Consider the following 27,824-nt stretch of genomic DNA (forward strand, 5'->3'; position numbering starts at 1 on the left):
TAGAGTATAGATTTTTTGTAATTGAAATAATTGTATTCGAATGCGACTTAATTAATGATGATCTCTTTGCTAATAATCGAATATGAACATAAATTAATGTACATAAATATCAACTCTAGACACATGGGCTAATGGGCCTTTATATTAAACATTGATCTCCATTAATGGGTTAATGGGCCTTTATATTAAACTTGGACTTAGTTATATTGATTAAGTGAATAAAGTGGAAATCCCTATTGATACCAATGTACGTTTGCCATATAGGTGTTGTATTCTCTAAGCTCACCCATCCTACGACTACTCCCGCTAAACTATAGAGTTCCCACGAAATTTGCAACCACACAGTCCAAAAAAAAAAATCTCAACATTAGGATCTGGCAGATAAATTATTACTTATTTCTTGATAGATAGTAAAATGCAACCTAATGCAATCTAACGCAACTCTCACTAGACGAGAACCGTCGTCAATTCCGACACCAATCTGCCCGTATACAAGCATAACCATGTACGTACCCACCAGTGTTATCTATGCGTGGTAATTATTATTAAGAGAGAGGCCTGACCATAGCCATTGACGGCAATCACTAACTCACGCTGGTAGGTTCGTAGGCCTTTTAACCGGGTTGCCAATAGTAAACTCTCGCGACTGCAAATAACCTCCACACTTCCAGTTCCCAAAATTCTAGGTCTTAAGATTGGTCCACAAAAGACCTCATATAAATACCTCCTTCCAAGTGACTTTGCACAAACAAACAGACAGACAACATTTTATTTTCTACGGTGTCCGGAGAAAAGGAGAAATCAAGGGAATCAAAAACACCTACCCTTGTTTGCTCACTCAAACCCTAACCCTAGAAATGGAAAACAACAACAACATGAGATCATCTTTAATCCCAAGTTACCTTTACTCAACATCTTTAACAACAAAAAACAAAAGGACTAATAATAATGGTTTTATGATTGAATCACCAAGCGAGCCGTTTGGAAAGATTGAGATGTATTCACCCAAGTTTTATGCTGCTTGTACTGTTGGGGGTATTCTTAGCTGTGGTCTTACTCATATGGCTGTTACTCCTCTAGATCTCGTCAAGTGTAATATGCAGGTATACATAAAAATTTCTTTAAAAGCCAGATCTGAGATACTTTAATACAATTTGATTTATAGTGCTGATTTACACATGTAAATATCATTTGGCTATTATATAAAAAAGAAAATGAAAGTTTGTTGTTCTCGCTTGCTCGTTGTACCTATTTGCTTGCTGGTGAAATGTTTACATTTGGTATGTTTGTAAATTGCTTTTACCTAACAAATCAGAGAGAAAAACACTTCATAATTACAGAATTGCCGAGTGGGAATATGGACTTAATATTCTTCGGACATGGAGTTTTGTTGTGCAGATTGATCCAGCTAAGTATAAGAGCATCTCGTCGGGTTTTGGAGTTTTGCTTAAAGAACAGGGGCCTAAAGGTTTCTTCCGGGGCTGGGTTCCTACCTTGCTTGGTTACAGTGCACAGGGTGCTTGCAAGTTTGGGTTTTATGAGTTCTTCAAGAAGTACTACTCAGACTTAGCTGGGCCAGAAAATGCAGCCAAATACAAGACCTTGATTTATCTTGCTGGTTCTGCATCTGCTGAAGTGATTGCTGATGTTGCTCTTTGTCCCATGGAGGCTGTAAAGGTCCGGGTCCAAACTCAGCCTGGATTTGCTAAAGGATTGTCTGATGGGCTCCCCAAGTTTGTTAAAGCTGAAGGCGCTCTTGGGTGTGTTTTTCGTTTTACTATTTGCTTTTTAGTGATCTATATTTCTTTGAGAAGCTTTATGTTGTAAAATGCTCATTCCAAACTTGTCCAACTTTACAGGTTGTACAAGGGTATTGTTCCTCTTTGGGGACGACAGATTCCATGTAAGCGACCATTTTTCCATTTTGTTTATTTGTTTTTTAATAGTTTTAATGCAGTCATGCTTATCTTCATTTATAATTCATGTATTTTATATCTTAGAAGGTAGAAGTAGTGATCTCATGTGGCATCTTTAATACAATATCAACTCTTACATTTTATCTGGAGAGTTTTATGAGACTCTGTCATTGTATTTGACATTGTGAGTTAGTGAATTTTGGAATTTTCTGCATTTGTCCGGTAAATCTAACTCTGGTTGTGCATCATTTTGATTGGGTACATATTATATATGCGATACAGTAGAATTTTTCTTTTAGTCGGTCATGCCTTCGAATTTTTATGCGTTTGTATATTGGATAGAGAACAACTAGTGTAGCCAATTTGCATATGTTGGGCACTGAATGCCCTCCAATTCATGTAAGGGCCTTTGCAATGATTTTAACCATGTCCATATCCTCCAGTGATGATTCATCTCCTTTGAGTTGTTTTCTCTAACTTTAATTGTTTCCTGTTTACACGTCAAAAGATTATATGTAGGTGATTTTTGTACTATGGCACTGTGCGTGGTTTTACCCTGTTATCATTTGTGCATCATGTTCTGTCACACTTTACAGTTCTTTTGCTAGGCAGTACTTTGTTCACGAATACATGAGATTCCATGGAAAGCAGCTGATGCATGTGCATCTTTTAGATCGCACTTGTGCATTCAGTGCTTTTTGTACTATGGCGCGTGGTTTTACCCTGATGACATTTGTGTATCATGTTGTCACACTTTTACAGTTCTTTTGCTAGGCAGTGGTTGGTTCATGGATACATGAGATTCCATGGAAAGCAGCTGATGCATGCGCGTCTTTTTGATCATACTTTATTGTTTGACTTAGTCACCTACTCGCCTTGGTATTCTTGAGATCCCTTTAAGGCGCCACATGGACTCGGTGATATGCATTCGCTAATCCAGCTCATTACCTAGATAGCCAAGGATATGAGTGTTGATATTGTTATACTCAGCTCTGAATACTATTATATTTTTGCCTTTTGAGACAAATTTTGTTGTTTTAGCTGGTGGTTTGCACCTGCCATACATAGCCGGAAAGAGAATTGGATTCTCAAGAGAAGAGTTCTTATCACAAAGACAGCAAAACTTAAATCAAAGAGTTACAATGGAACATAATCCCTCGTGAATATCTGCATGAAGCTAGTTGCTTGTAGTGATTTTAGGTTGTACTTCTTGATTCAGTGGTTGGTTATTTTCATATTTTGTTTGTTAAACATGGTAGAATTTTGATATCTGGATTGAACTTCTTAGTATTGTAATATTGTTATATGTTTTTTCTTTTTTAATCTTAGTTTTTGTATATTGCAGACACCATGATGAAATTTGCATCTTTTGAGACCATTGTGGAGAAGCTGTACAAGTATGCCATCCCCAAACCGAAGGACCAGTGCAGTAAATCACTGCAGCTTGGTGTTAGTTTTGCTGGTGGATATGTTGCTGGTGTTCTCTGTGCTATTGTTTCGCATCCTGCAGACAATCTTGTGTCCTTCCTTAACAATGCCAAGGGAGCCACTGTTGGAGATGTAAGTCATCTGCCATAGTTACAGTAACATCTTTTAATCGATCTACTGGAGTTAACTTGTTTTAATGTTTATACTGTCCGCAGGCTGTGAAGAAGCTAGGTTGGTGGGGACTTTTCACTCGTGGTCTTCCTCTTCGTATTGTCATGATTGGAACACTCACTGGAGCACAATGGGGAATCTATGATGCTTTCAAGGTCTTCGTAGGCCTGTAAGTCTTATTGTTTTGCGTTGTAATTTCTTTTCCCTCTCATGCAGAACTTAACATGATATCCTTTCTCAGTAAAAAATGAAGAATATGTACCCGTCATGGGCTCTTAACTTTTCCAGAGCAGCTTTAACTTTTAACTAAGAACCAATTTTTATGTTGTAATTTCAGGCCAACAACTGGTGGTGCTGCACCTGCAGCTCTCCCTGCTGTTGCTCCTGCTCCTTTGGCCTGATGAGCTACTAAATGTTGGGGCGAAGTTCTTAGAGGAGTAATAACAATTTGGTTGGTGGCCCTTTGCATTAACCAACTAGGCGAGTTAGAGACTGTATTCTTTGTCTTCAAAGATGAATTATTTTTTGTTACTTCTGTCTGGTTTTGGGAGGATGGTTTTGGTTTCATCTTCCATTCCTTGGAGATTTGTACGAATCTCAGACAACGTCAGAACAAGAAGTGGTTTAGTATAGGAAGAGAAACTAAAATAAATGAGGTCAACTTTAACATCATTAGTTATATCAGATTTTATTAATACAGTTAATCGTCTATTACAAATTTGAAATGGTTGGAACTAAATTTCTTTCTCTATTCTTGATAGTAGGAACGTTTGGTATTGTCTTGTTGCATGTTTTCTTTTGACTTCCGTGTTTGGGAAGAATATGTTGTGTCTGCACTGCCACAACAGACTTACTTTAATGTTTATGTATTTGGGAAGGATGTGGGAGTCAGGTTGTCTGCCTTCTGACACGCACACACACACAGACTTGGATCTTGTCCCGTTTATTTATTGTGACTACTTTGCTTTTTTACTTTTGAAAAACCCTTTACTGGAGGGGGTTGGCCTCCAATTGAGAATCTGAGGTATATTTTAGCTGTCTGCTGGTTTGAATTCACTTTGGTACTGCACTACTGCTTCAAGTTTTGTTCCTTGAGAGCTTGGGCAAACTGTAGTTTTGCGTGGTGTATGATCTACCTGTACTTCACAAGCAGCTATACAAGGTTCTGGAAAAATCATTCGGCCTTTTGATATGATCTTTGAAAATGTTTGGGAAGTTATTTGCCCTTTTGATATGATATTTGATAATTGTTGGAAACATTTCCTTATTTTCATTTCAGGTAAAATCCCCTGAATATCTCTATATAACAACATCAAACCATTAAAAACTACATGTGTTCAAACTGTTTCACTTGATGTTCCGTAATAGTCATCCAACTCTTCCCAAACTCCAATGGAGTGAATCAGATGCTGATTGGTCGTCTTCTTATGCCCAAAAATATGTTTTCCAGCAACAGTTCCGGTAGCTACATTAAAGGAAATTTAGCCAAACCATTTACTCATATCCAGCAATACCCCTTCTGTTTGTTTTGTTGACAAATCGTACGGCTTTTTAAAGTTTAAACAAGCATCCATCTCTGAAATCCTTTGGTGCTGGAGCATTTAGACGCGTTCATTGCTTAAAAGAGTTAGAGTAATCATCTTACTAACGAAGCTCACGCCAATATGGCCCATGAGGTGCAAATGAAACAGTGTTCTGATCATAGAACATGTATTGATGGCTTTGTTAACTGGACGGCTGGAAAATAATGTCATTTGGAGTGAAACAGGCCTTCACCAGCTCCCAACTCAAGTACTCACCACCAGTGTTGGATGCATACCAAAATGGATAGTAAATGCGGGACCATATTGATCAGCTAGTTCGCCCAATTACAAGCCATGCTCCCACTACCTCAGGCGGCTTGGTCCTGATCATGTTACTATTCTCTTCTTAAATATATAGAAGAGAACGATCACGAGGAAACTAACAATGATAGGCGCTGGAAGCCGTTGGTTCAGTGTGGGATAGGGCATTGGTGAAGTCCATCTTGTCCGAAACCCGCCCAAAATCCGCCCAAAATCTGAACAAAATACCGGCATCGAACTCTGTTCGAACCCGACAAAACCCAAACCCGAACCCGAACCCAAACCGAAATACATAGGATAGGGTTTGGTCACACTCTCTAAACCCGGACCAACCTGAGCCTGACCCGATAATTTAGCCCTAAACCCGTTAAAAGGGCTAAAAAACCCGAAACCGAACTTGGACCGAAATCGAACCCCAAATTCGATTTCAATTGCATACTACTAATCTCATATAAAAGAATGAGTTAGATACATATTTGGATTATGATCTCATTTATGTTTACAATGATGAGTTATTTAATATATTGGATTATAAAAAAAAATTATGTCGGGATTTCCAATTTTTTCAGTAATTGCACGTGATCATGTGTCTATAGTTCATTCCGAGTCCATCTATTTTTAAATCATATCAAATAATTATATCCGTATAGGTGATAATTACTTCCAAGTTCATTAGTAATTTTATTTTGTTTGAAGGATTGGTGGATAGCTGAAGAAGGAATAAAATGTAGATATATATTTCAAATAAAGTTTTTTATTGTCTTTTTTCTTCATTTATACCGGGCTTTATTCTACCCGAAACCCGAACCCGATGGCTATCCGAAATGTAGGGTTAGAAAAGGGTTTGGTCACACTTCTCAACAAAATATCCGACTCCGAATCTAACACGCTGAAAACTGGTCTGGATTCGGGTAATCTGATACCCGTTCAAAACCCGAAAAGTCGGATTCGAGCCGGATCGGGTACCCATTTGGACATCACTAGGTGAAGATGGGGATTTTGCACGTACGGGACTTAGAGAAGGGAACGAAGGGGTCGATGAGTGACTTGGAGGTTATAGTGATTATGTACTGTTTCTAAATGGAGTTTTTTCAGAAAATAAAAAAAATAGAGGTCTCTGGTCCACAACAAGTATGATTCTCTCCATCTACAAATTCTTGTTCTAATAAATTGGTCAAAAAGACTAATTTTGGATAAAAATCACTCTCTTGGACAGCCCGGTTTCGAAATCACTAAAATACACATTGATAAACATCTAGATCTTATTCTTCTTTATATATACTAGTATTTTGGGCACGCTCTGTGAGCGTGAAATTGAGAGTTATTTAATTAACAAAGCCACAAAAGCAAGCCCAACAAAAGCCCAGTCTATGTGGCAAGATTGATTTTTAAAAAATTGCAACCAAAGCCCAATAGTAAAAAGCCCATTGAATTCCTGCCCAACCGCAATTGTTGACCACTCTAGTTAGAGTTGAATACTACATTTATATAGTTACCCTTGTCAAATACAACAAATTACAAATAAAGTCATATTAGATTATTGTAAATAGAAATTATGAGTGAGGGCAAATTTGGAAAGCGAAAAATCTAGTTGATGGAAACAGAACTGTTACGTGGAGAGTTTTTTTATAGGTGAAAGATATATTAGAAGTCCCTTTTTAAGCCCTCTAAACGTGTCTAGGTTGATAGGGGGATTACGATAAATCAGGATGGATTAGGAAAAAAACTGAGAAAAAACTGGCGAACAACTTAAAAATTCTGCAAAACCCACTATATCTTTGTTTCGTTTTAAAACACCGGAAAAATGACATAAAAAGGACACTGATCAAATATATTGACCGTAATTCACATACCTTATTTATCCCATATATCTGGGAAGGCTTGCTCCTAAAACACCAAAACATCAAATCCCCAATAATCTCCGTTATTTTCTATTGAGTCCCCCACAAATAACTTTCTAAACCCCACGAGTCCCCCAAAAACCTTCTTTCTCCACCTCTAAATTCAGCAAACAAAACACTCTATTCATTGTTGATGACACTCACTCTCACTCGCACTCTCTCTCTGTATCTCTGATCGAGATGCTCGATGCTACTGCTGCTATTGATCAAATTGGTATTTCCCCAAATCACTTATGCATTCCTTGAATCAATTACACATTGTTTTTTTGTTGCTGCATTGTATGCTATTGTTTCAATTTCTTTCTATTGATTTGTTGTGGTTTTGGTTTGTGGCGATTGATTTTTTGCTACTGATTTATTTATTTTCTTTTAGTACTTGATTTTTAGTTATTTGATGCCGACTGGTTGTCTCTTTATTTTTGGGTTGTTGCCGATTGATTGATAAGAATGTGTTTAGTTTAGGATGAAAATATATAGATCATTAAACTGAAGTGATATTGTTGCTCCGTTGAAAAGTATTTTACTGGGATTCATGATGAACATCAAGACAATATATCTGCAGATTATATAATTATCTATGTATTTACTTTTATTTTTTTTGTGAGAGGTGGGTGGGGTTGGTTAGGGAGTGTTTGTGTGTGTGTGGAGGGACGTCAAATAACAGTAGAACATGATAGTCAGGGATGGTCAAGATTTTCCACTGCACATAACTTTTTACAATATAAATGAATTGTTGACCATAACCACCCCGCATGGGGAATCTGATGAAACTATCGAGTATATGTTCTTCCCGGCTGCTTTCGACTCTTGGTGTGAAAAGAAACAGTTTTACTTGCATCCTGTACGAATTGTATGATTCTTGAGTCCAACTTTTTTAGTTGAAACTTCTTAGCTTTTTATTAAGGCGTTGAACTCTTTAAGCTAAGGATACATAGAGTAAGGTAATATTTGAAATCTTCAGTCATTGGATTTTGTCTATAAAACATGACTAGAACTCCTTAAAAACAACTTGGAGTTGATGAAGACAGAATGAGTTGATTGAATCAGGATCTGCTGTCTCCAATATGGTAAATTGCTAACTATAAACAAAATACAGGTGATCAAAACATAGAACTACATACAGGAGCCAAAAAAGATAACAATGGCATGACATCTTCGAGCTCAATCGGTAGCGTGCCATCTGACTCGAGGGGATAAAACATTTTTACGACCGGTATAGGCCCTTGCACATCATAGATTCCTAGCTTATGGCTGAATATGGCAAGACCGAATAATGATCCTGGTGCCAAAGCTGTAATGTTTGAAGCACACCACACAAAAGGTTTATTGTTCGAACAATATAGCAGATATAGTATAATTTAATATCATACAAAGGAAGCCATCAAGTACCTTCCAAAGCTGCTAACAAGGCACTTTTGGTGAGTTCCAAGAACTCTTCAGAAGCTGCAGAGAAATTAGATTAAAGTTAGACATTCCAAGTTTTCTTACCCACTGATGTGAGCAAAGTATTAGTGGATAGGCATACTCATGTGAAAAGGACAAAATTCCTTGATCTTTCATTGGTCTAAGTGACAGTAACTACGTGTAAGGAAAGGGCTCACAACCATCACCCCAGACATCTATTTCCAAAAGATTTGAAGCATCTCCAGTGCAAATGCAATAAATGATATAAGGACTATTAACTCTCCATGTCTAAAAGCATTATATTTGAGAAGTGAGTCATATCATGTAGTAGGCTGCACCATTTGATTCAATCAAAAAATTTATCTGGGAGATGGAAGAAGGTAGAGCTGAGATAAATTCTGCATTCTAACGACGAAAGTAACAAAACAAAGAGAACTTAGAATACTAGCTAAAAGGTTTTGTCAGTATGCAAAACCTTAAAACTGAAAACAACAACAAAGTCATACCCAAAGCAGTGCATGTCATCAAGGGGTGGACCTAAGTGAGGACATTATAGGTGTAATATGAAAGTAGTTTAGTGCCAAGCATAGACGTTGGCCTTTTGATTTTACCACTTTGAAGTTTGAAAGCCTTAAATTTGAATTTTTTCAAAAACTGTGCCAAGATTACACTACAAAAAAGTGGGTGGAAAAAAATCCTTCTACCGGATACAAATTTGTTCACATTTTGTTTTCAAAGCACAAAAAAAAAAAAAAAAAAGCGAGTGTGCCTTCACTTCACATTGGTTCACCTACAAAGCTCTAATAAGAATAAACCCAAACTTATCTTCAACACCAAACCCAATACGCACAACAAGAATGCAAGCTAAAATTTGTGAAATATTCATGTCAGCATTAAGTTTAACAATAACTGAAGGAAAAATTGTGTCTTGGATTAAATCTGAAGGTGATAAGTTATTGAAAGGCGAAAGCGTAGTTGTTGTTGTTATAAATTCGACTACTGCTTCCACGTGGGATGATGAGATTGGATCATCATCAAGTGGTGTGATTCACCATTCACCCACACAAGTGTTGAAGAATTTTAACGAGATTTGTAGTCTTCGAATTGAGCTGCCCAGTGGGGAATTGGGGATAGGGGATATTGTTTTCTTGAAATGGCAAGCGGATTTTGGTTCCACTACACCAAAACAGGATATTAGTAACGCTCCAGTTTTTTGCTTAGTAACGTTTTTAAAGTGTAACTAGGTTCCTAACGTTTTATAAGCGTTACAATTATATATAAAGTGTTACGTTAATTTTGCCAAATATGAGAATTAATTTGTTACGTTTTTTAAATTGTTTTTTTGGACAAAAAGCGTAAATAAATCGTGAAATATTAAATATAATATTAAAATAATAACTAAATTAGAATTTAAGATTTCTAAATAAAAAATTTTGGTGAGAGGAAAGAATTTTCGGTGAGAGGGAAAGACCAAAATATCGCGCTCTTTCTCTCCCATTTAAGATTACTATGAACAAGCTTTATATTGTTCATCGCCTCTCTCGTTCAACAAGTTTATTGTTCAACAAGTTTCGCTCTTTTCATCGCCTCTCTCGTTCAAGTTCATCGTTTCAACAAGTTTTTGGAGTCAGCACCAGTCGCCGCTGCTGCCGCTATTAGGTAACGACTTCCTTCGCCTTCTTCTTCTATGATTTTCTATGTTTCATCATCTCATATCTCTTTTTCAATTTTTCACACTACTACTAGGTGATATCACAACTGAAATTAACTTGGGTGTTGGTTGGCTCTGAGTTATAACCAAAGGTGCGATTTTTATTACTTGTGTTATTCATTAAAAAATTCGATTTTTGTGGTTTGATTTTGCTCTTCTGTATGTAGTTAGTAATTACTTATTTTAGTTATGTTATGATTTATATTTTTCCTGGATGTTGTTCGATGTGTTATAGTTTTATATGAACCTTTTCACTTGATCAGTAAGTTATCGTCGACACCAACTTTGTGGAATTTATTTATTGTATCATCGAATGTGGTTCTATTCCCCATACTTGTTAAATTATTTCTAGTAACTGGATCAGACTTTGCTAAGATGATTGAGAAAACTTTGTTATTTTCTCCTGGAAGTCGCACTTCTTTACATTATTGTTTGAGCTTAACTTTTGCGCTTTAGTATTCAAGTTTGCTATGTTCATAGGAGCTTAGATTCTGGTATGGTGTCTTATACTATATATTTTCCTTGTAGGTAAGACTTGAAGTGATGGGAAAGAAAGCAAAGAATGCAACTTTTATCTCTGGAAATGAAGCTGGTAAAATATCAAGAGAAGTGGCAAAAGTGGAGAAGCGGAGGGATTGTAAAAAATGCGCTTTGCAACGATAGGAGCTCAAGAAGCCACTTCATGGTTGGTCATTCGACATTGATCTATCCGTTTTGGTTCTACTTGAAATCATTTCTGTTAGATTGACTTGACATCCGATATATTGCAGATAATTCGGATGTCCCTATAGGGGAGGTCGACTGATGCTTGTCGACATGGCTGGTTCTGAAAATATTAAGCAAGCCGCCAAGTTGGATTTGAGGCAAAAATGCAGGTAAAAATATTGTGTCTTGTAGCTGGAACAAACAGTAGATGATGTTAGTTTCGATGTTTTTGTTTGGCAGATGACACTAATCTAATGTAACTTCTGACAGCAAAGATCAACCAAGGAAATATAGCTGAAGAGAGTGGTTGAGTCCATAGCAAATGGAGATTCTCATGTTCCATTCAGAGATAGCAAATTAACTATGCTTCTGCATGTAACTCCCATTTCTCTGCTGCAGTGTAGGTGTTTGCAAGATCCACTACTTCTTTTATATGAAAATATTAGTAAGGTACTAAGGTTGCTTTGTGTAGCTTGGCGTAAGTCGGTTACTTCTTTTGTTTGTTGTCTTTGTGATTTTTTACATAGGCTACTAAGAAAAAACTATTGTTCGGAAGTTTTGTTTTGGCATGAGATGGAAAGAGATATAAAAGGACCTTAAAGTCAAGGAGTATGTTAATCCATATTGATAGAGGTAGCACTGTACCGTTTTGATACATAAGCTTTGCAGAAACCCTCTCTTGGTGGTTCTGTTTTACTAGCTTTTATACTATCTCATCTGAGTGTCTTATGTAATTATCTTTTCAATTTAATAAAGGATGCCACTGCTTGGTATATGATCAGGTTTGTTGTATTGCCTATCTACTGTTATTATCACTTGCATTTTTCGTAGCATTTCTGAACTTTTTATCCGCGATTGTTTTGCAATTCTTTTGTTATAAAAGATTTTCGTAGTGTCTAGCTGTAATTATAGTGATGAAGAATCATTAATTCTATTTTGATTGTAGTTACCATCTTTCTGGTTTGTGCAGGTAGATGGGGATCCAACTCTGAAAACTTAGGATTGCAAAATATTCAAGCTCGCATCGAATGGTCTTTGGCATTTATGTTTGCGTCACTCATGCCTTGGGTACACAATAAACCTGGATTTTATCTGGTCTTGGGTAGCTCAAATGTAGATGAAGGATTGCGTGGTTATTTAACAAAGGTAAAATTTTTATTGCATGCCATTTAAAAGATAATTAAAAGTACTATGTTTGTTGTTGGTTATCAGATCACCACCCCTTTAAATTTGTGCTAAACTAGCAAGTGCCCAGCTGAATATTGCTATATTTAATACGTGTGCAAGCCTTGAGGGGACAAGTATCAAGTATCCACTTGATCAAGTGAGTGCTTTTCACACATTTCAGCTTCTGGGATGAAAATTCTTCAGGTGCTTAAATGAGTTTTTTTTTTCCGCGTAACTTGCTTGAATGCAATGTTTCTTGGAACTTATTTTGCCCATTAGTTGAATGAGTTGTATTTATGTTTCTGGGAACTTATTTGTCCATTAATTGACCCTAGCCTTAATAAACTCAACTTCCACCGGAACATTAAACGTGAATTTGCTGCTTTTGGAGCCGGTGTCTTATTTAGAAGATCACACTTAACATATTGTGTTTAGGTCAAAGCAGGTTTCTATTAAAAGAATGCAAACTAGACTTCGTTTTTACCAGTTCTTCGAATGATGAACACATGTATATACTGGCTCCACCATCAGGATGTGGTTTATCAATTTAAAGTCTATGCAATGAAGGCCCAAGTGTGTTGTGGTGTTATACATTCTATTATTTGTTGTAGTACGATTGCAGCTCAGCAGATATAAATCCTATTGGGAGTATTAGTAAGCAGGATCTGCGGTCATTTTTGAAATGGGCTGCCATTAATCTTGGTTACTCATCATTGGCTGAAATTGAAGCGGCTCAACAGCAGAGCTGGAACCTATAATGGTCAAATTACAGCCCGGTATTGCTTTGGAACATGCATCATAGTACTCTTCGTTGATTGACTATCTTTAATTTTATTCTCGAGCACATGAATTGTTAAATATGTTCCTTATATTTAGATCTCTAAATATGCTAAGTATCCTATCTGAAACTGTTTCCTTTTTCGCCTTTTTTTCCCGTCAAAGGCTGGGGTGCGACAATCTAGTAAAACTGACTTTTTGTACCTAAACCACCTCCCTCCCCCCCTCTTTTTTTTTTAGAAACCCATCTCTATATCACGGTCAGATATTTAATTTATATTTTGTTTTATGCTTACGAGTGCTTTTCTTAAGCAGTTTTTGAAGCCATGTAGTTATCAAAATTTCATATATTTTACCCTAATCTTTCAACTTTCTATCTTTAATTTATCCAGTAAAATATCCAAATCCTTGCCACCTTTCCCATTTAAATGCTCGAACTAGATTATTTTGTGACCTATTCTTCATTTATATGGACAATGAAATCAAATGTTTTTTTTTTTTTTTTTATTTTGTGAACAAAATGTCATATTTTCTATTAACAAAAATGATAAATTACATCCACTCTCTGACATGTAGTTCTCTCAGCTAGTCCCTTTCATGCAGTCATAGCCTCTCACATGCTCATCTCCTCACATATTTTCTACCATTTCTATCTTCTGCTAATATCCTATATAGTATGTCCACATGAGGATTTGTGAGAACAATATAGCCTGGGGGACCCCTTAGGGTGGCCAAATAGTCTGCAGCTCTATTTGCTTCCCTATGCATGAACAGCCTGCATTTGTCCTACTTGCTGCATCAGCTCCCAAATTTCGAAGACTTCGTTTTCCACTTTCCTTCCTTCCTTCTTGTTTATTATCTGAGTTGCTTGTTTTGAATCTGTTGCAACCTTCAGCTTCTTAATTCCTTCTTGTCTGCATATTTTGAGGCCATTAACAATTGCTATCAGCTCCTGGTTGATCACAGTTCTTACACCCCTTTGGCGAGTAACATAGTATAGCAAAACCATTGTGGTCCCCGATGACACCTCCCTCGGTTCTCTCGCTCTGTCGGTGTAAAGCTACCATCGGTGTTAAGTTTCATTTCTCACGGGTCGGGGGTTCCTAAATGAGAGAGTTCTTGAATGGGGATGAATGTAACCACTATGCCCAATCTATTTGTAAAATCCCTTATCAAAGGAGTTTCAAGTACCCTAATCATTTTGTTTTGTAGAATCCTTCGATTTCTTCCTTGAGGCCGTTGAGTAAAGTCCTCTCATCACATACTCGTTTCTTGAATTTTCTCTTATTTCGTCCCTTCATAACCAAGAGAGTACTTGCATAGCAAACTTGAAAAATTTCAACAAAGTAATTCTTCTTTTTCGCTCTGGAGAATCCATTTCCATTCTTCCCGAGCTTCTAAAATTATTCTTTGGTATCCCACAATCTTGTTTACTTCCTTCCAGAGTGTCTTTGTGTGCCCACAGTTAAAGAAAATGTGTTGAATGCTTTCTCTGGCAGAATTACATAGGATACATCTTGAGGAAGTTAAGATTTTGAGTTGCACCAATTTGTCCAGGGTAAGGAGGGCTCCAGATAGTACTTGCCACATCATAAAGTTGTGTCTAGGTAGAGACCATTGACCCCACACCATTGTACTCCAACACACTTGTTGTCCATGCCCTCTAATTGCTTCATATGCTGATTTTGTAAAATATGTACCTGTAGTTGTTGCAGTCCATGTCCATACATCTTCAGCAGGTCTTCTGCTCAACTTAGCGTTCATTATACCTTCTTTAACAGTTGTTGGGAGGTTCGCATTAGCACAATTCCAGTGCCTTGCTTGTATCATGATGCTCACCGGGTGCATTTTCTGGTATGCCCGAGGTCGCTTTAATTGCCGGAGTGGCGAACTCTATAAGCGATGCACTGTCCATTTGTGATGCCAAAAGGAGGTGTTCCATCCAGTAATTCTCTTTATCATCATTCCTTGAGTTAGCTTCCTACACTGGAGCATTTTTCTCCGAGACCACAAGCAATCATGTGGAATTGTCATAGTTCGAAGTTCTTTGATTTGATTCTATTTCTCCACATCCATTTGACCCATAAGTTGTCTTCCTTTGTAGCAATCTTGTACACCACCCACAAATAGTCTGCTTTGCTCTAGTCCTCTATCTATATGATACCCAAATCCACCACAGCCTTTGCTTTTTGCATAGTGTATTCTCATTTATAGGGTGAATTTTCCTTGCCATTTCAGAGCCACCCGAGAAATCTAGTACAAATTTGTTGTAGACCTTCGATGATAGCTTTGGGCAAGATATAAGAGTTCTCGTCCCAATATACTTGAATGCTTATTAGCACCGATTTAATCGGTTGCAATCTGCCGATATAAGAGAGTGCTTTTGCTTTCCATGGCTTAACTCTTCTAGTCATTGCCTCAATGAGAGGTCGACAAATCTTATTTCTAACCTTGTGGTAATTAGAGGCATCCCCAAATACTTTGTTGGAGGCAGCACTAGTCTGACCCCAATAACATGCGTAAAGAGAGTCCTGCTGCCATGATGCTACTCTTATTATGATTCATATTTAAACCTGACGCCTCTCCAAAACTTTCTAGAATACTTATGATTGCTTGAGTGGAAGACAATTCAGCTTTGCAGAATATCATAAGGTCATCTATATCATAAGGTCATCTGCAAAGCATAAGTGAGTTATAATGGGATTGAAGCATTTTGGATGGAGATTAAAAAGCTTGGTTTGTCTTGCCCATTCCATCTGAGCTGCTAGAACCTTCATCAGTAGGATAAAGAGAGAAGGAGATAATGGGTCTCCTTGTCTTATGCCCTTCTTACCTTGAAAAAAACCCACAGGCTGACCATTAATGATGATCAAGTAGGATGGTGTAGTCATACAAGACTGAATCCATGTGATATATCTCTGAGGGAACCCCATTTTGGTCAAGATATCAAGAATTGCCTGCCATTGTACATTGTCATAGCCTTTTGTAGGTCAATTTTGAGTGTACATCGGGGAGATCCACTTCCTATGGTACTTCCGAAGTAACTCATGAGTGAGAAGTAAATTGTCTTGAATATGTCTTCCAGGGATGAAGGCACGCTGATTTTCATAAGTAATAGACCCTATAACTCTTTTCATCCTATTTGCTAGCACTTTAGATATAGTTTTGTAATCCATATTGCAGCATGCAATTGATCTATACTCTATAGTCTATACTCTTCTACCGTGTTAGGGTTCTCAACTTTGGGAACAAGAGTGATATTTCTGGCATTGACTGTCTTGAGCATTCTAGCTGATCTGAAGAAATTCTTTACAACTTTTAGGAAGTCCCATTTAATGATTACCCAATACTTCTTAGAGAAATAAGAGCCATACCCATCTGGTCCTACCGACTTGTCATTGCCAATAGAAAAAAGTGTTTCAGTTATTTCTTCATCAATAATATCCTCCTCCAAATTGCTTAATTGTTGATCGTTTAGTGTGCTTTTGAAGGTGAACTCATTTAGGGTATCTGCATTACAAGGTTTTGGATTTTGTGAGCCCAGTAATTCCTTGTAGTAGCCTTCTATCTCTTCTCGGACGTCTTCCTCAGATTCAGTTCTGTCTCCATTTGCTCTAATCAAACCCCGCATTTTTGATTTCCTTTCCTTAACCATCTTATGGAAATAATTTGTGCAGTCATCTCCATATAGAGCCCATTTTTGTTTTGACTCCCATTTGTACATCCTTTATAATCATGATGGATGTCGATATTGCCTCAATATATGTACTGTATTTGCTCCTGGCTATTTTATTGGGCTGCTTAGAGCATGACTTGTGGAGATTAGGATCTTATTATTCACTTTTAATATATAAATTAGTAAGGTATGTAAAATTGTTATTTGTGGGGATTTAGATGTAATATGTACGAAAAGTGTGCAGGCATGTAAGCTCTCCTGGTCAATCACACTCTACTATTATGACTTTTTGTGAAAGAGTTGTTTGTGGCCTTGTGACCCTGACTTTTTGTTTGATGGATGTGAAAGAGTTGGATATTGTATAGGACTTAAGCATATAAGGTGCAGTAACACTCTATCTGGAGTTGGAACATTGATGGTTTGCCTACAATTTGGAGGAATAAATGGAGTATGTTTCTATCTGGCGGAATTTTTGCTACCGCAGGTAAAATATATACCTCCTAAACTTTGTTATAAGTAGATCCCTTCATTGTAATACCCATACCCATACCATTCTTTATCTTCAAAGTTGATGTGTGTAATAATCTTGATTCTAGGTTGTAGTAAACCGCATTTGGTGCAAGTTTAGTCGATATAGCTGGAAAACGATCCGTTCTTGTGGTACGTGGTAGTAATAGCCTCTAGCTCAGAATTTTAAAGTATCACTCTTTGATGAATATAAGGCCTGATGATTTGCACTTGTAGACTTCTAGAACAGGGGTGGTCCTCGCTATTTGATAGTCTGCTCTTTCCTTCTATTTGAAGGTGCTGGTGCTAAAATTATTTATGTTCTAACTTTTTTGCCTTTGAGATCCCTAATATAATGCATCATAATTATGTGGAACAGAGCCATGAGTTATCACTTGAAGTAGTCCCTGCACTTGCCGTGACTAGCACTGGTAATTGAACTATACTATGTCTAGATAAGTTCATTTCCACAAGTCAAAATTCAACTTAATAATACACTGAAAACCTTTTCTTTGAACTCAACAGCTCTATATATTGGTTCATTCTCAATAGGAATGGGAGCAGTTCATTGGGTTGTAATGTCTAAGGGAACTCTACTGATGATCGTTCCTCACTTTCAACTATCTCACGCCTCCACTCCAATGCTCCAGGTCTTCTCTCCACTCTCAAGGTATGTTCCTCCACTCCAGTGCTCCGTGTAAGTTGTTCATATAGAATGACTATTTGTTTGACGGGGATGTTTTGAGTAGAATACGACACCGTCACTGTTACAGCTGATTGCATCACTTGAAACCTTCTAGGTGTGCGTACTTGTACCTATGCTTTTAGTAATTGTTTGGTGGGGGAGAAGATATGCATCTGTGATCTTTACATAAGCTTGATGCTATTTTATGTGTTTGTGATTGTTTCACGTTGCATTTTATGCTTCTGCTTTCTATATGTCTCTGAAATATTTTTTTGCCTTTGAATCTCGGACTCGTGCGGGTTATCTTGAATGATCCTTTCTTGGGAAAATGTGTTGAAGAAGGCAACTTTACTACGATACCTTTGAGGGATGAGTTTCTCCGAAAATGCCCGCCTTTTCATATTTGAAACTTAGTGCAAATACATCGGTGCATTGATATAGGGTAATTAAATGCGACTTGAAGAATCAGTTTTATATGTAAATTAGTTTCACTTTGTTAGCCTAGTAATTTGTGACGTGTAGAAATTCAGTGTCCATTCATCCGCCTTATCATTTATATCCGTGAGAACACTTGCGGAAAAAAGTTGAATATGACTTATGACGAGGGCTGAAAGATGGATAGTGAATCTTGTGTGAAATTCAAAGCTTGACGAAAGATTGATTCCAAGTCGGAACTGTTGTCATGGAACCCAATCATGTGAATGTGTAAGTGTTCAACCGGTGTTCCTCCCGCTAAGCATTCATTTGGCGTCTTTGTCGGCTAGCCCTTTCCAACTCACTCCCTTTCTTCTCGATCCGACTTGCAGTACGAACAGATTATTGAAAACACCAAGGCACTCTCTTTGCGTGCTTACAAATCACGCTAATCTCGTTCTAGAATCTGCTCAAGTACAAATTGGCTTTATAAGGTGTCGTGTTTTCGAAAAATTTCTTGAAAGCTCCAAAGAATTGTTGTGAATGATTTTGTTTGTTTTGTTTACTTTGTTTAGCTATTTAACCTTAAAGAATTGTTGCAAATAGTATAATCATACCCGTAGATACACACTAGTAGTGGTCAGTAATCTTCAGCATATAGCTTTTTTTGGACTCCATGAGCTTCTTTAGTAATAATCAATAGAACTGTTCTCTTACTCTTCCCATGGAATTAATAGAGTCAGTAGGGTTGTATATGAGGCGAGAGAACACCTCCTTAAGTCAAATATTTTTCCGGAAGGCACAAAACAAAGTCAAAAGTAGGATCTTTGAAGACCGCTCAAGTGGAACAGTTTTATTGGAGTTTGAATTGCTCATATTGTTAGGAGTATAAGACCACTGTTGCCACATTTTTGTGAGTTTGGTTGTTGGACCAAAAAAATAAATCTTGAACTTTCCGATCTCTTGGAAGGGACAAAACATACCGCTACTTAAGAATTATGCTACCATACTCGTTTTCTGAATTCCGTAGTTTGAGTATAAGGAGCTACTACTTAAGAATAGGATATAAGTATATATCTATATATACATATTTGTTTTCTCTTGCTTTCGACTCTTTTTTTATTTATTTCTATTGGTGTATAGGATGAAAGGGACTTTTCTGATGATACAATCCCAAAGTCATCCCCTAATGCTTACAACTACTGAAGGTGCTAGTTTTGTACAAATGATATGAGAGCTTGAGTTTAAGGACAAGTCCCATTGATTTGGAAAACAGTGTATATTTCATTAAGTGGCAAATCCTATTTATGAAAGACGTTTTGGTGATGTTATTTTAATAAAAGATTATGTGATTGGATGTACTTGTAAGATTTCTTGTTTATATTATGGACGATTGTAAAATACCCAATAAGTGGGGGCATCTTTATGCAGGTTAAGTAGTCTCCCAAAAAGGGAGGGGGTTGTTTTGGGGATTTTTTTTTTTTTTTTATGAAATAGTTTTGTAACGGTTCTTCACCGTTACTAAGCTTTGCAATAAGTAACACAATAAAGCGTTACTAACTTTATAAAAGCGTTACTAATGTTAGAAAAGAGTAACACAAAAAAGCGTTACTAACTTTATAAAAGCGTTACTAATGTTAGAAAAGAGTAACATAAAAAAGCGTTACTAACTTTATAAAACCGTTACTAATGTTAGAAAAGAGTAACACAAAAAAGCGTTACTATTTTTATAAAACCGTTATTGATGTTAAAAAAGAGTAACACAAAAAAGCGTTACTAATGTTATAAAACTGTTACTGATGTTAAAAAAGAGTAATACCAAAAAGCGTTACTAATTTTATAAAACCGTTGCTAAAGAGTAATACAATTGAGCAAAGAAAACCGTTAGTAAATATTTTAGTAACGGTTAGAAACCGCGTAATAAATAATTATGTAACGGTTATAAACCGCTACGAATATTAAAAACGAATTAGCAACGCCCAAACTGTGACGCATAAAAACCGTTACAAATATTTTTAGTAACGGTTTCTGACTGTTAGGGATGTCCTGTTTTGGTATAGTGTTCATCGCTTGATAAATGTTTCATTTTAGGCGCGTCGTCAGTTATTCCTAAGGAGAATAATGTTACTAGGGCTGTTGGTAATAGTTCAGATGATAATGGGAGTATTCCTGAATCGTTTTGTACAAATGGGGGTTTGAAATTGAGTGGTTTGGACTATTAGCTCTTTGATTGCTGCTTCGGCTAGGCATTATTTGCTACAGCCTATAATTGTTGAGCATCAAACGCTTAACAATTTGGTTTTAACTAATGCGGATGGGCAAGGGATGTTTTGTATGAATAAAGATCAGCTGGAGGAACTGAGGGTGAAGTCGTTATCGCCATCTACTGATATATATATATATATATATTATATATATATATATATATATATATATATATATATATATTTGATATGAATGATTTGATCGTCACACGAAACCTTGAACACACACTCTTTAAACTCAATGATTAGATCAGATACACAATCTCCATTACTGAGCTCAGTGATTTAGACATTCTTCTAATCATTTATCGGTGTAATTTAGACATGTTTAAACAATGATGAAGTTTGTGTAGAATGTCACTGAGATACACCCTTGGCAGAGATGTTATTATTTGCAAGACAGGTGTATATATGTGCAAGCACCTCTGTCATTAAATTGCATCATAATCTTTTATCTAAATCTCCGTACATCAACACATGCAAATAAGTATCAACACCTAAACAAGCCACAATGTAGAAGTAACCTCTTGAATTTAGTCTACGATAAAGGTTTCTTCATTCGCCATGAAACAGGTAGGAAAGATGGCAAGACAATTTGCTAAACCAAGGTCCGATCCATTTGAGGTCAGGAATGGGGAAAAACTTCCCAGCTATCAGGGGGACAATATCAATAGTGATGCCTTCAATGAGAAATCTAGAACACCTGATCCCTAAAGGTTGCTTCGAGCCTATGTGCAGTCCGCGTCTACTTTGAAGTTTGAACCTCCTCAAATCATTTGCCATTGGTGGACGTGCAGCCATGCAAAGAGTCACAAAGTGGAATCTTGATTTTGCTAAACGCAGTGAGCAAGGGGACAGGTATGTGGACTTACAAACTTGCGTGCATTAATTGTTATATAGACCTGTTTAAATATTCTTTTGATTTTGAATGCTTCTTTCTTTTAAGGTTCATTCATAATACTTTACACTTTACAGGTCCCTTAATATGAAATCAAATACCCGAACTAGAACTAGGATAAGTGAAAGGACGATTATACTTCGTCTTCTAATTTTCAAGATCATCCGCAAGTCGCCCATGACAATTCTTAGTTTGTCTTTTCAGGGAATATTGTTGAATGGTGGCCATGTATTAGATGCTCTACTATTGTATTTGATAAAACTGGGACATTGAATACTAGGGAGCTTATGTGCAAAGCAATTGAGCGAATTCATGGACAAGTAGGCTTTGATAACACAAAAGTAGCTTCCTGTTGTATTCCCAGTTGTGAAAAGGAAGCTCTTGCCATGGAAAAAGAGACTACGCACCCAATTAGAAGGTAATAGATAAATAGTATACATGCATTCCTTATCTTCCTATTGCTTCTTGAAGTGAATTAAATATTTACGTGACTATTGCCTCTGTTTCCATTTTTTTTTTGTTAGTATTTTCCATCATTTTACTGTAAAACCTTTGGCATTAGCAGAGATATGTATCAGTTTTGACAATGTCCTATATATCGTGACGATATGTATATATTTTGCATAAACCATAAGCGTAGTCTACTGATTGCACAGGTTGAGGGATGTACTCAGAAGGAATAGAATGGCCATAAAGAACAAAGCGAAAAAAGTAGGTGAATTAACTTATTTTTGTTATATTTCTAATTCTTATCGTCATTCCATACATCTGAAGTGGCAGTCCTTATCCTAGGTGGCACTCTCCCAAGAGAGAGTGAAGCCATGAAGACGAGGGCCTAGAAAAAGCAAGCCTTCGGTTTCAGCAGGTTCAAGTGATAAGCAGGCCTTCTTCCCAGTTTTTTAAATTGCAATTCAAAAATAAAAATAAAAATGGGGTGTACGTTACTTAAGGAAGTGTACTTAATAAGGGGTTGTTAAGTAAGGGAGTGGTTGGTATACTAATAATGTACAAGTCTTTGTCTCTACCCTAGCTAGAAGAAAGAAAGGGTATGCCTGCATGTAGAAGACCTAAATAGCCTAAGCCTAATTCGGGAAAAGTAGTTCCCGGTGGAAAGCAAGAGATCTGCTGATGGACACGATAGTAAGATCTGGTGTTGCTGGACATGCGGTTTTTCGGTCATGGGTTCAGATGATTATATTGGTCTAGGCGTCTAGCATCAAGGTATTCAATTTTTTCCCTTTAATTCATTAGAATTTATTTGCCAATTTTTCTTACTACATAACTATCTTCTCGATATATAAAATTTTCAAAATTGTATTTGATTGTTTGGCAGAATTCGCTTCTTTATTTGAGTTTTTAACTGTTTATTATTTGATAGGATTTCGCTTTCAAGCTTTGTACTTGCATACTGCCATGATGAATTGTTACTTCCATCATATGAATTTGTGGATGAGTTCATGCATGATTATTAAGGCAGGCTAATCTATTTTGCTGAACCAACTTTTTTTCTTACTTGACAAATTTTGGAATCATTGCGTCTGGGTTTTGGTGTCCTAAAAAGTAATAAGAAATTCGAATATTATATTACAGGGTATGGTTTTATCTACATGCTCACATTATTAAACTCATATTAACATGGTAGCTATAATCATATGGTAATCAATGTTATTTTGGAACAGTTTTTGCTTGAAATGACTTTAAAATTGTTGCAAGTTTAATCACATACTGAAGTATAGACCTCATACCATAATCACAATTTAAATCATATGTTTTTTTTTTACTTGACAAATTTTGGAATCATTGCGTGGGTTTTGGAGTCCTGAAAAGTAATAAGAAGTTCGAATATATTATCGGGTATGGTTTTATCTGCATGCTCACATTATTAAACTCATATTAACATGGTAGCTGTAATCATATGGTAATCAATGTTATTTTGGATCAGTTTTCACTTTAAATGACTTTAAAATTGTTGCAAGTTTGATCACATATTGATGTATAAACCTCATACCAGTGGGCTCTCCCCGTGGTTTGTACCTGCTAGACCGAGCCTCCATTGCAAGGAGTTGTGGCTGATACATAAGTTTTACTTGCAAAGGGCTTTGATAAATACAAATTATTGCCCCCATCTCCGTCTCTCCTCCGTATCCCATACAAGTTATATACTACCTTCTCAAACTATCTTTGAAGGGTATTAATTTCCAAAACCACAATGTCATCGCCTCTCACTTGGAAGGCCTCTACTATACATTGAGATGAACACTGGAGTATTGGACGTTACTTATTCAAAGTTTAAAGGTACGTTTTTTTTTTTCAAATTTTATATTGTTTTACTTCAATGGGTCCTTTTTTTGAATCCTTTTGATCCAATATTTCAATTGTAAGATGCGAGGTTTTGAATCTTCAAAGGACTAAGTTTTGGACATCTATTAATTTGTTCATTATATTTTTGATGTTTAGCCATGAAGGCGCCGGGTGATTTCTAAAGTTTTTAAATGCGGGTTTTCCAATCTTGAAAGAACTAAGTTATGAATTTCCTAGGTTTGCAAGTTTGTTCTTTAAGTTCTTCTCTACCTTTTTTTCATTTTGACTTCTTCATATTTTTGGCATCTCTGCCACACTCTTTAGGGTGATTACTATGTATGTATGCTCTTCACTTACTAATTCATCATGTCCTTGCAGAAGTTTTGGCACATGTTACCTTAGGTGGTTTTAAGCATCTAGCCTAAATCACATGTTACCACAATTTTTTGAATGACTCGAAGACAATGCATCAAGTTGCACTCATTCCACTTCTCAGTCACACACAATTGGTTTTTAATAATCTCTTTTAACAATATATCATATAATATCTATTTCTACTTCATCATATAATAATAATAATAATAATAATAATAATAATAATAATAATAATAATAATAATAATAATAATAATAATAAACTAAAAAATATAGCAAGCCCAAAGTCAACTTTAAAAAATTGCAAGTCCGGCCATAGGGCGGACCAAATATAGGATGAGGTATATATATGGAGATATTGTTGCAAATACATTCGAATTTAGTACAATCACCTCTTTCAAACTCTTTCTTTCCATTATGTATTAGTGTTATGCAAGACATGATTTAGTAGATCATGGTAAAACTCTAAGTATGAGTGCAATTTATGTGGTCTTAATATATGATGTGATATTTGATGGCGAACTAATACGTGACTACGTTTTGTTTCAAACAATCCTGATTGTGTTTAAAATTTGATTTGATTTGGTGGTTTTCTGGATTTTAAATATTTTGACTAATGATCATGTAGTCGCCCTCATTGGGGGTTTGTCGATAAATTGCTTCTAAGCAAGTACCAGCTCAATTTAGTGATTTGAAAAACAAAGGGTGATAAAAACTTGGTGTTGTTCTTGAGATGCGATTCTTGATTGGCAAACTAAACTTCTTTGTTGAAATCCCTATAACTAAGATAGGTATTTCCTTAGCCTGTTTTCTTATTTATTACCAAAACTTCTCTAGGCCATGAGAAAAACCCCACAAAGATGATGCATCAACTTAATTATACAAGTTTGTTTGTGCTGGGCTTTTCTGATTTGCTATTTATATGTCCAGTCGTGTGGCAGGTCTTAATTTTTATTATTTCGTACTTTAAAATTATATTCTGCGTACAACAATCACTTTTTAATAAGCAAATTAGAGCATATATGGAGTAGGGATGACAGGCTGTATGATGGAAACCCATTCATGCTATTTGTAAAGAAAATTTTTGTCTGTAGCAATTTTATTTGCTAAAGTTATTTATTTATTTATTTTTTACATATTCAATTTTTGTTGGTTTTGCAACAAGAAAGGCAATTGAGAAGATAATTTCTTAGAGAATAATGCATACTCGCAATATGATTGCTCTCATGCAATTACTGCATTTCTAGCTAAATGGATGAACAAATGGAACAACACTATAAGTTCTTTGTTCTTTCGTTACCTCTGCTCATGTGCTACTATTTATTTGATTTTACAGGTGGTTATATATTAATTGTATTGGAGTTATAAGTTTACGGGTTTTTGGTTTGTTATTTTTGTGTTTTCTTAGTGTAGGATATTTCTATTGTTGTTATGCTCCCACTCATCCTATAAGGTTGGGGCATGCACACCAATTGATACCATTTTCCGTTGGAAACTTACCTTAAACACCATAGGAGGTAGTCGAGCCATATCCTATGCAGTTAAAGGTGCAAGTGTACCTAGGTGTTACCCTGTCCAGTGTCAGCCGAGGCAACCATAGGCACCCTTAGGCTGTTAGGTGATAGGGGTGAGCCTAGAGGCTAAGTGGTCCTAAATTTTTTTTGACTACATAACCCATTTCTTAGTTATATATCTAAGTACATGTATACGACGGGCCTTAGTTATATGGGATTATGGTGTACAATACCAAGGTTTTAATCATTTAAAAAAAAACTTTTCAGTGAGCATATGAAATTTAGATGCTCCAGTATGGGAATCATTATACTTTTGGGGCCACTGAAGACGTCTTTACACTAAAAAAGAAATACATAACATTAGGCATGTACCACATTGCTTTATTCTCACACTTATTCTCTAAGTGATTGCCTATTGGGAAATTAGAGTTCTTTAAGCTAGGTCTTTTTGTAGATAGTTGATACTTGATAACTTCTACCACATTTACTTCATTTGATTTGAGTGTTTGATAGTTTTTTTTTTTTTTATCTTTTTATTAATCTTTATTAGGGGCAGTGCAAAACATAATGGGTATGATTTCATTTGATTCAAGAATATGGTTATCAGGTGAAGCATGTGAAGTAAATGTCACTTTAATCTATAAAAGAGCATGACATTCGGAGTAATAGTTTTAAGAGACAATGAAACAAGAAATAATTGCACCAATTAGCTCATTTGCGTGTTTATTTTATCATACTTAGTATTATAATGATGCTTAGCCTACTATGAATGATTTTGTACTTCACTGCTTGGTTTATTTGGTTTTATTATTGTTTCATCGTTGTTAGTCCTAATTTGCTTATTAGAATGACATAGCTTCTGAATTTATTTCCTGAAGGCCAGAACAATTCTAAATAGGTGAGAGGAGTAATCCCTATTAAACAGTTGTAGGAATAGGTTGAATAGAGAGAGCATCACATTTCGGCAACTATTCGGTCCATCATTACATTTTTTATGTTATTGTTATGTGCTAACTTCAATTTTTCCATAATTGCAAGGGCGCTATGAAGTGTCGAATATGTTCCTCTGCACGAGTGAATTAAGTTTCGAGTATTTTCCTGCTTATGGCGTTGAAACATAATGTGTTTTATTTCATTTCTTCGTCCTGATTGTGTTCACTGTTATGGAGATTGGTCTCTGTCATGTCTATATATAACTACTAGCTTTTTCTTTCTTTCAATTCTCACTTTTGTGTTCACTATTATGGAGATTGGTCTCTGTCATGTCTATATATAACTGCTAGCTTTTTCTTTCTTTCAATTCTCACTTTTTACTGCAACAATTCAGTTTTATATTCTCAATTTATTCCAATCTATATTGGACTAACACCGTGTGGAAATAAAAAGTTTGTTCCAGGCTTTCGTGATTAGCATTGAAAAGTTGCCGACTTCCTGTGAATTTAGGGATACTGAATAAGTGCTTCAGACTGGCATCAAGATGCCACATGTGCACAAAGGCAGTTGAGAATACTGGTGGGGCTGCAAGGTTTGTGTGAAGCTATGGAGATGGATAGGTAACCTATTCAACTTCCAGTTTGTCATTAACAATGTAAAGCCCCAAATTGACAAGGGTAAGGCATTCAGGTCCTCCATATAAAGGATCTTTGTTGCTGCGGAGTATGTGAAACTTGAGTCGAGACTTTGGAAAGAAATAAATAAATTTGTTTCAATTGCAAGAGCTTCAGGTCAATTGTGTGCAGAAAATCCTTTTCTGAGTCGTATGTTTAGAATTATGCTCTGGGCAGTATATGTTCAATAACGGTGGTGACTAATTATACTGAACATGCTAAATATGAATTCTAACAGCTTCCCTATGAGTTCCTTTAGGTTGTTTCCGTGAATGAGTTACATGTAGTTCTCTCGACAGTAAGATCCTTCAAACCAAGGCCCAAAATATCGAATTCGGTGAATATTTCGGTGTACTCAAAAACTGATATATCGGAAATATCGGATATATTCAATTTTTTGTGACAAGTCTAAACTATCTAAAATATTGGTAAAAATATATTGTAAAATATCGGAAATATTATAAATATTGGATATTTATATTAAAAAATGGTCAAAAAGTCAAATGATATATATCGTAAATATCGCATATATTGGTTATATCGGGGATAGAAAGTTTTAT

General features: G+C 36.1%; 1 protein-coding gene and 2 long non-coding RNA genes across 4 annotated transcripts; all 3 read left to right on the forward strand.

Moving 5' to 3' along the window:
• The first annotated feature begins 644 nt into the window (after positions 1–644).
• LOC147496421 (mitochondrial phosphate carrier protein 3, mitochondrial-like) lies at positions 645–4,254 on the forward strand. Its single transcript, XM_086559443.1, has 6 exons — positions 645–1,103; positions 1,399–1,760; positions 1,860–1,903; positions 3,262–3,476; positions 3,560–3,684; positions 3,853–4,254. The coding sequence occupies exons 1-6, from the start codon at positions 858–860 to the stop codon at positions 3,914–3,916; spliced, it is 1,056 nt and encodes a 351-aa protein (XP_086415569.1). The 5' UTR covers positions 645–857; the 3' UTR covers positions 3,917–4,254.
• A 2,790-nt stretch (positions 4,255–7,044) lies between these two features.
• Positions 7,045–27,374, forward strand: LOC147496422 (uncharacterized). Of its 2 annotated transcripts, none has more exons than XR_015194781.1 (7): positions 7,045–7,474; positions 21,144–21,428; positions 21,673–21,886; positions 22,125–22,179; positions 22,261–22,689; positions 23,480–23,763; positions 27,044–27,374. It is a non-coding gene; the product is annotated as an uncharacterized LOC147496422 (long non-coding RNA). The 2 variants fall into 2 exon arrangements; XR_015194782.1 differs by having other exon boundaries at positions 27,054–27,374.
• On the forward strand, positions 17,482–17,873 carry LOC147496423 (uncharacterized). Its single transcript, XR_015194783.1, has 3 exons — positions 17,482–17,504; positions 17,587–17,638; positions 17,733–17,873. It is a non-coding gene; the product is annotated as an uncharacterized LOC147496423 (long non-coding RNA).
• Positions 27,375–27,824: the final 450 nt, after the last annotated feature.

Source organism: Coptis chinensis, chromosome 5 (genome assembly GCF_015680905.1).
Source record: "Coptis chinensis isolate HL-2020 chromosome 5, ASM1568090v1, whole genome shotgun sequence".
NCBI lineage: Eukaryota > Viridiplantae > Streptophyta > Magnoliopsida > Ranunculales > Ranunculaceae > Coptis > Coptis chinensis.

Bases quoted from the DNA above. Each gene is read 5' to 3' on its own strand.
- LOC147496421 (XM_086559443.1), top strand. From the start codon at position 858: ATGGAAAACAACAACAACATGAGATCATCTTTAATCCCAAGTTACCTT. The intron at 1,104-1,398 runs GTATACATAAAA...TTTGTTGTGCAG, and splicing joins TCGTCAAGTGTAATATGCAG to ATTGATCCAGCTAAGTATAA. The intron at 3,477-3,559 runs GTAAGTCATCTG...TACTGTCCGCAG, and splicing joins AGGGAGCCACTGTTGGAGAT to GCTGTGAAGAAGCTAGGTTG.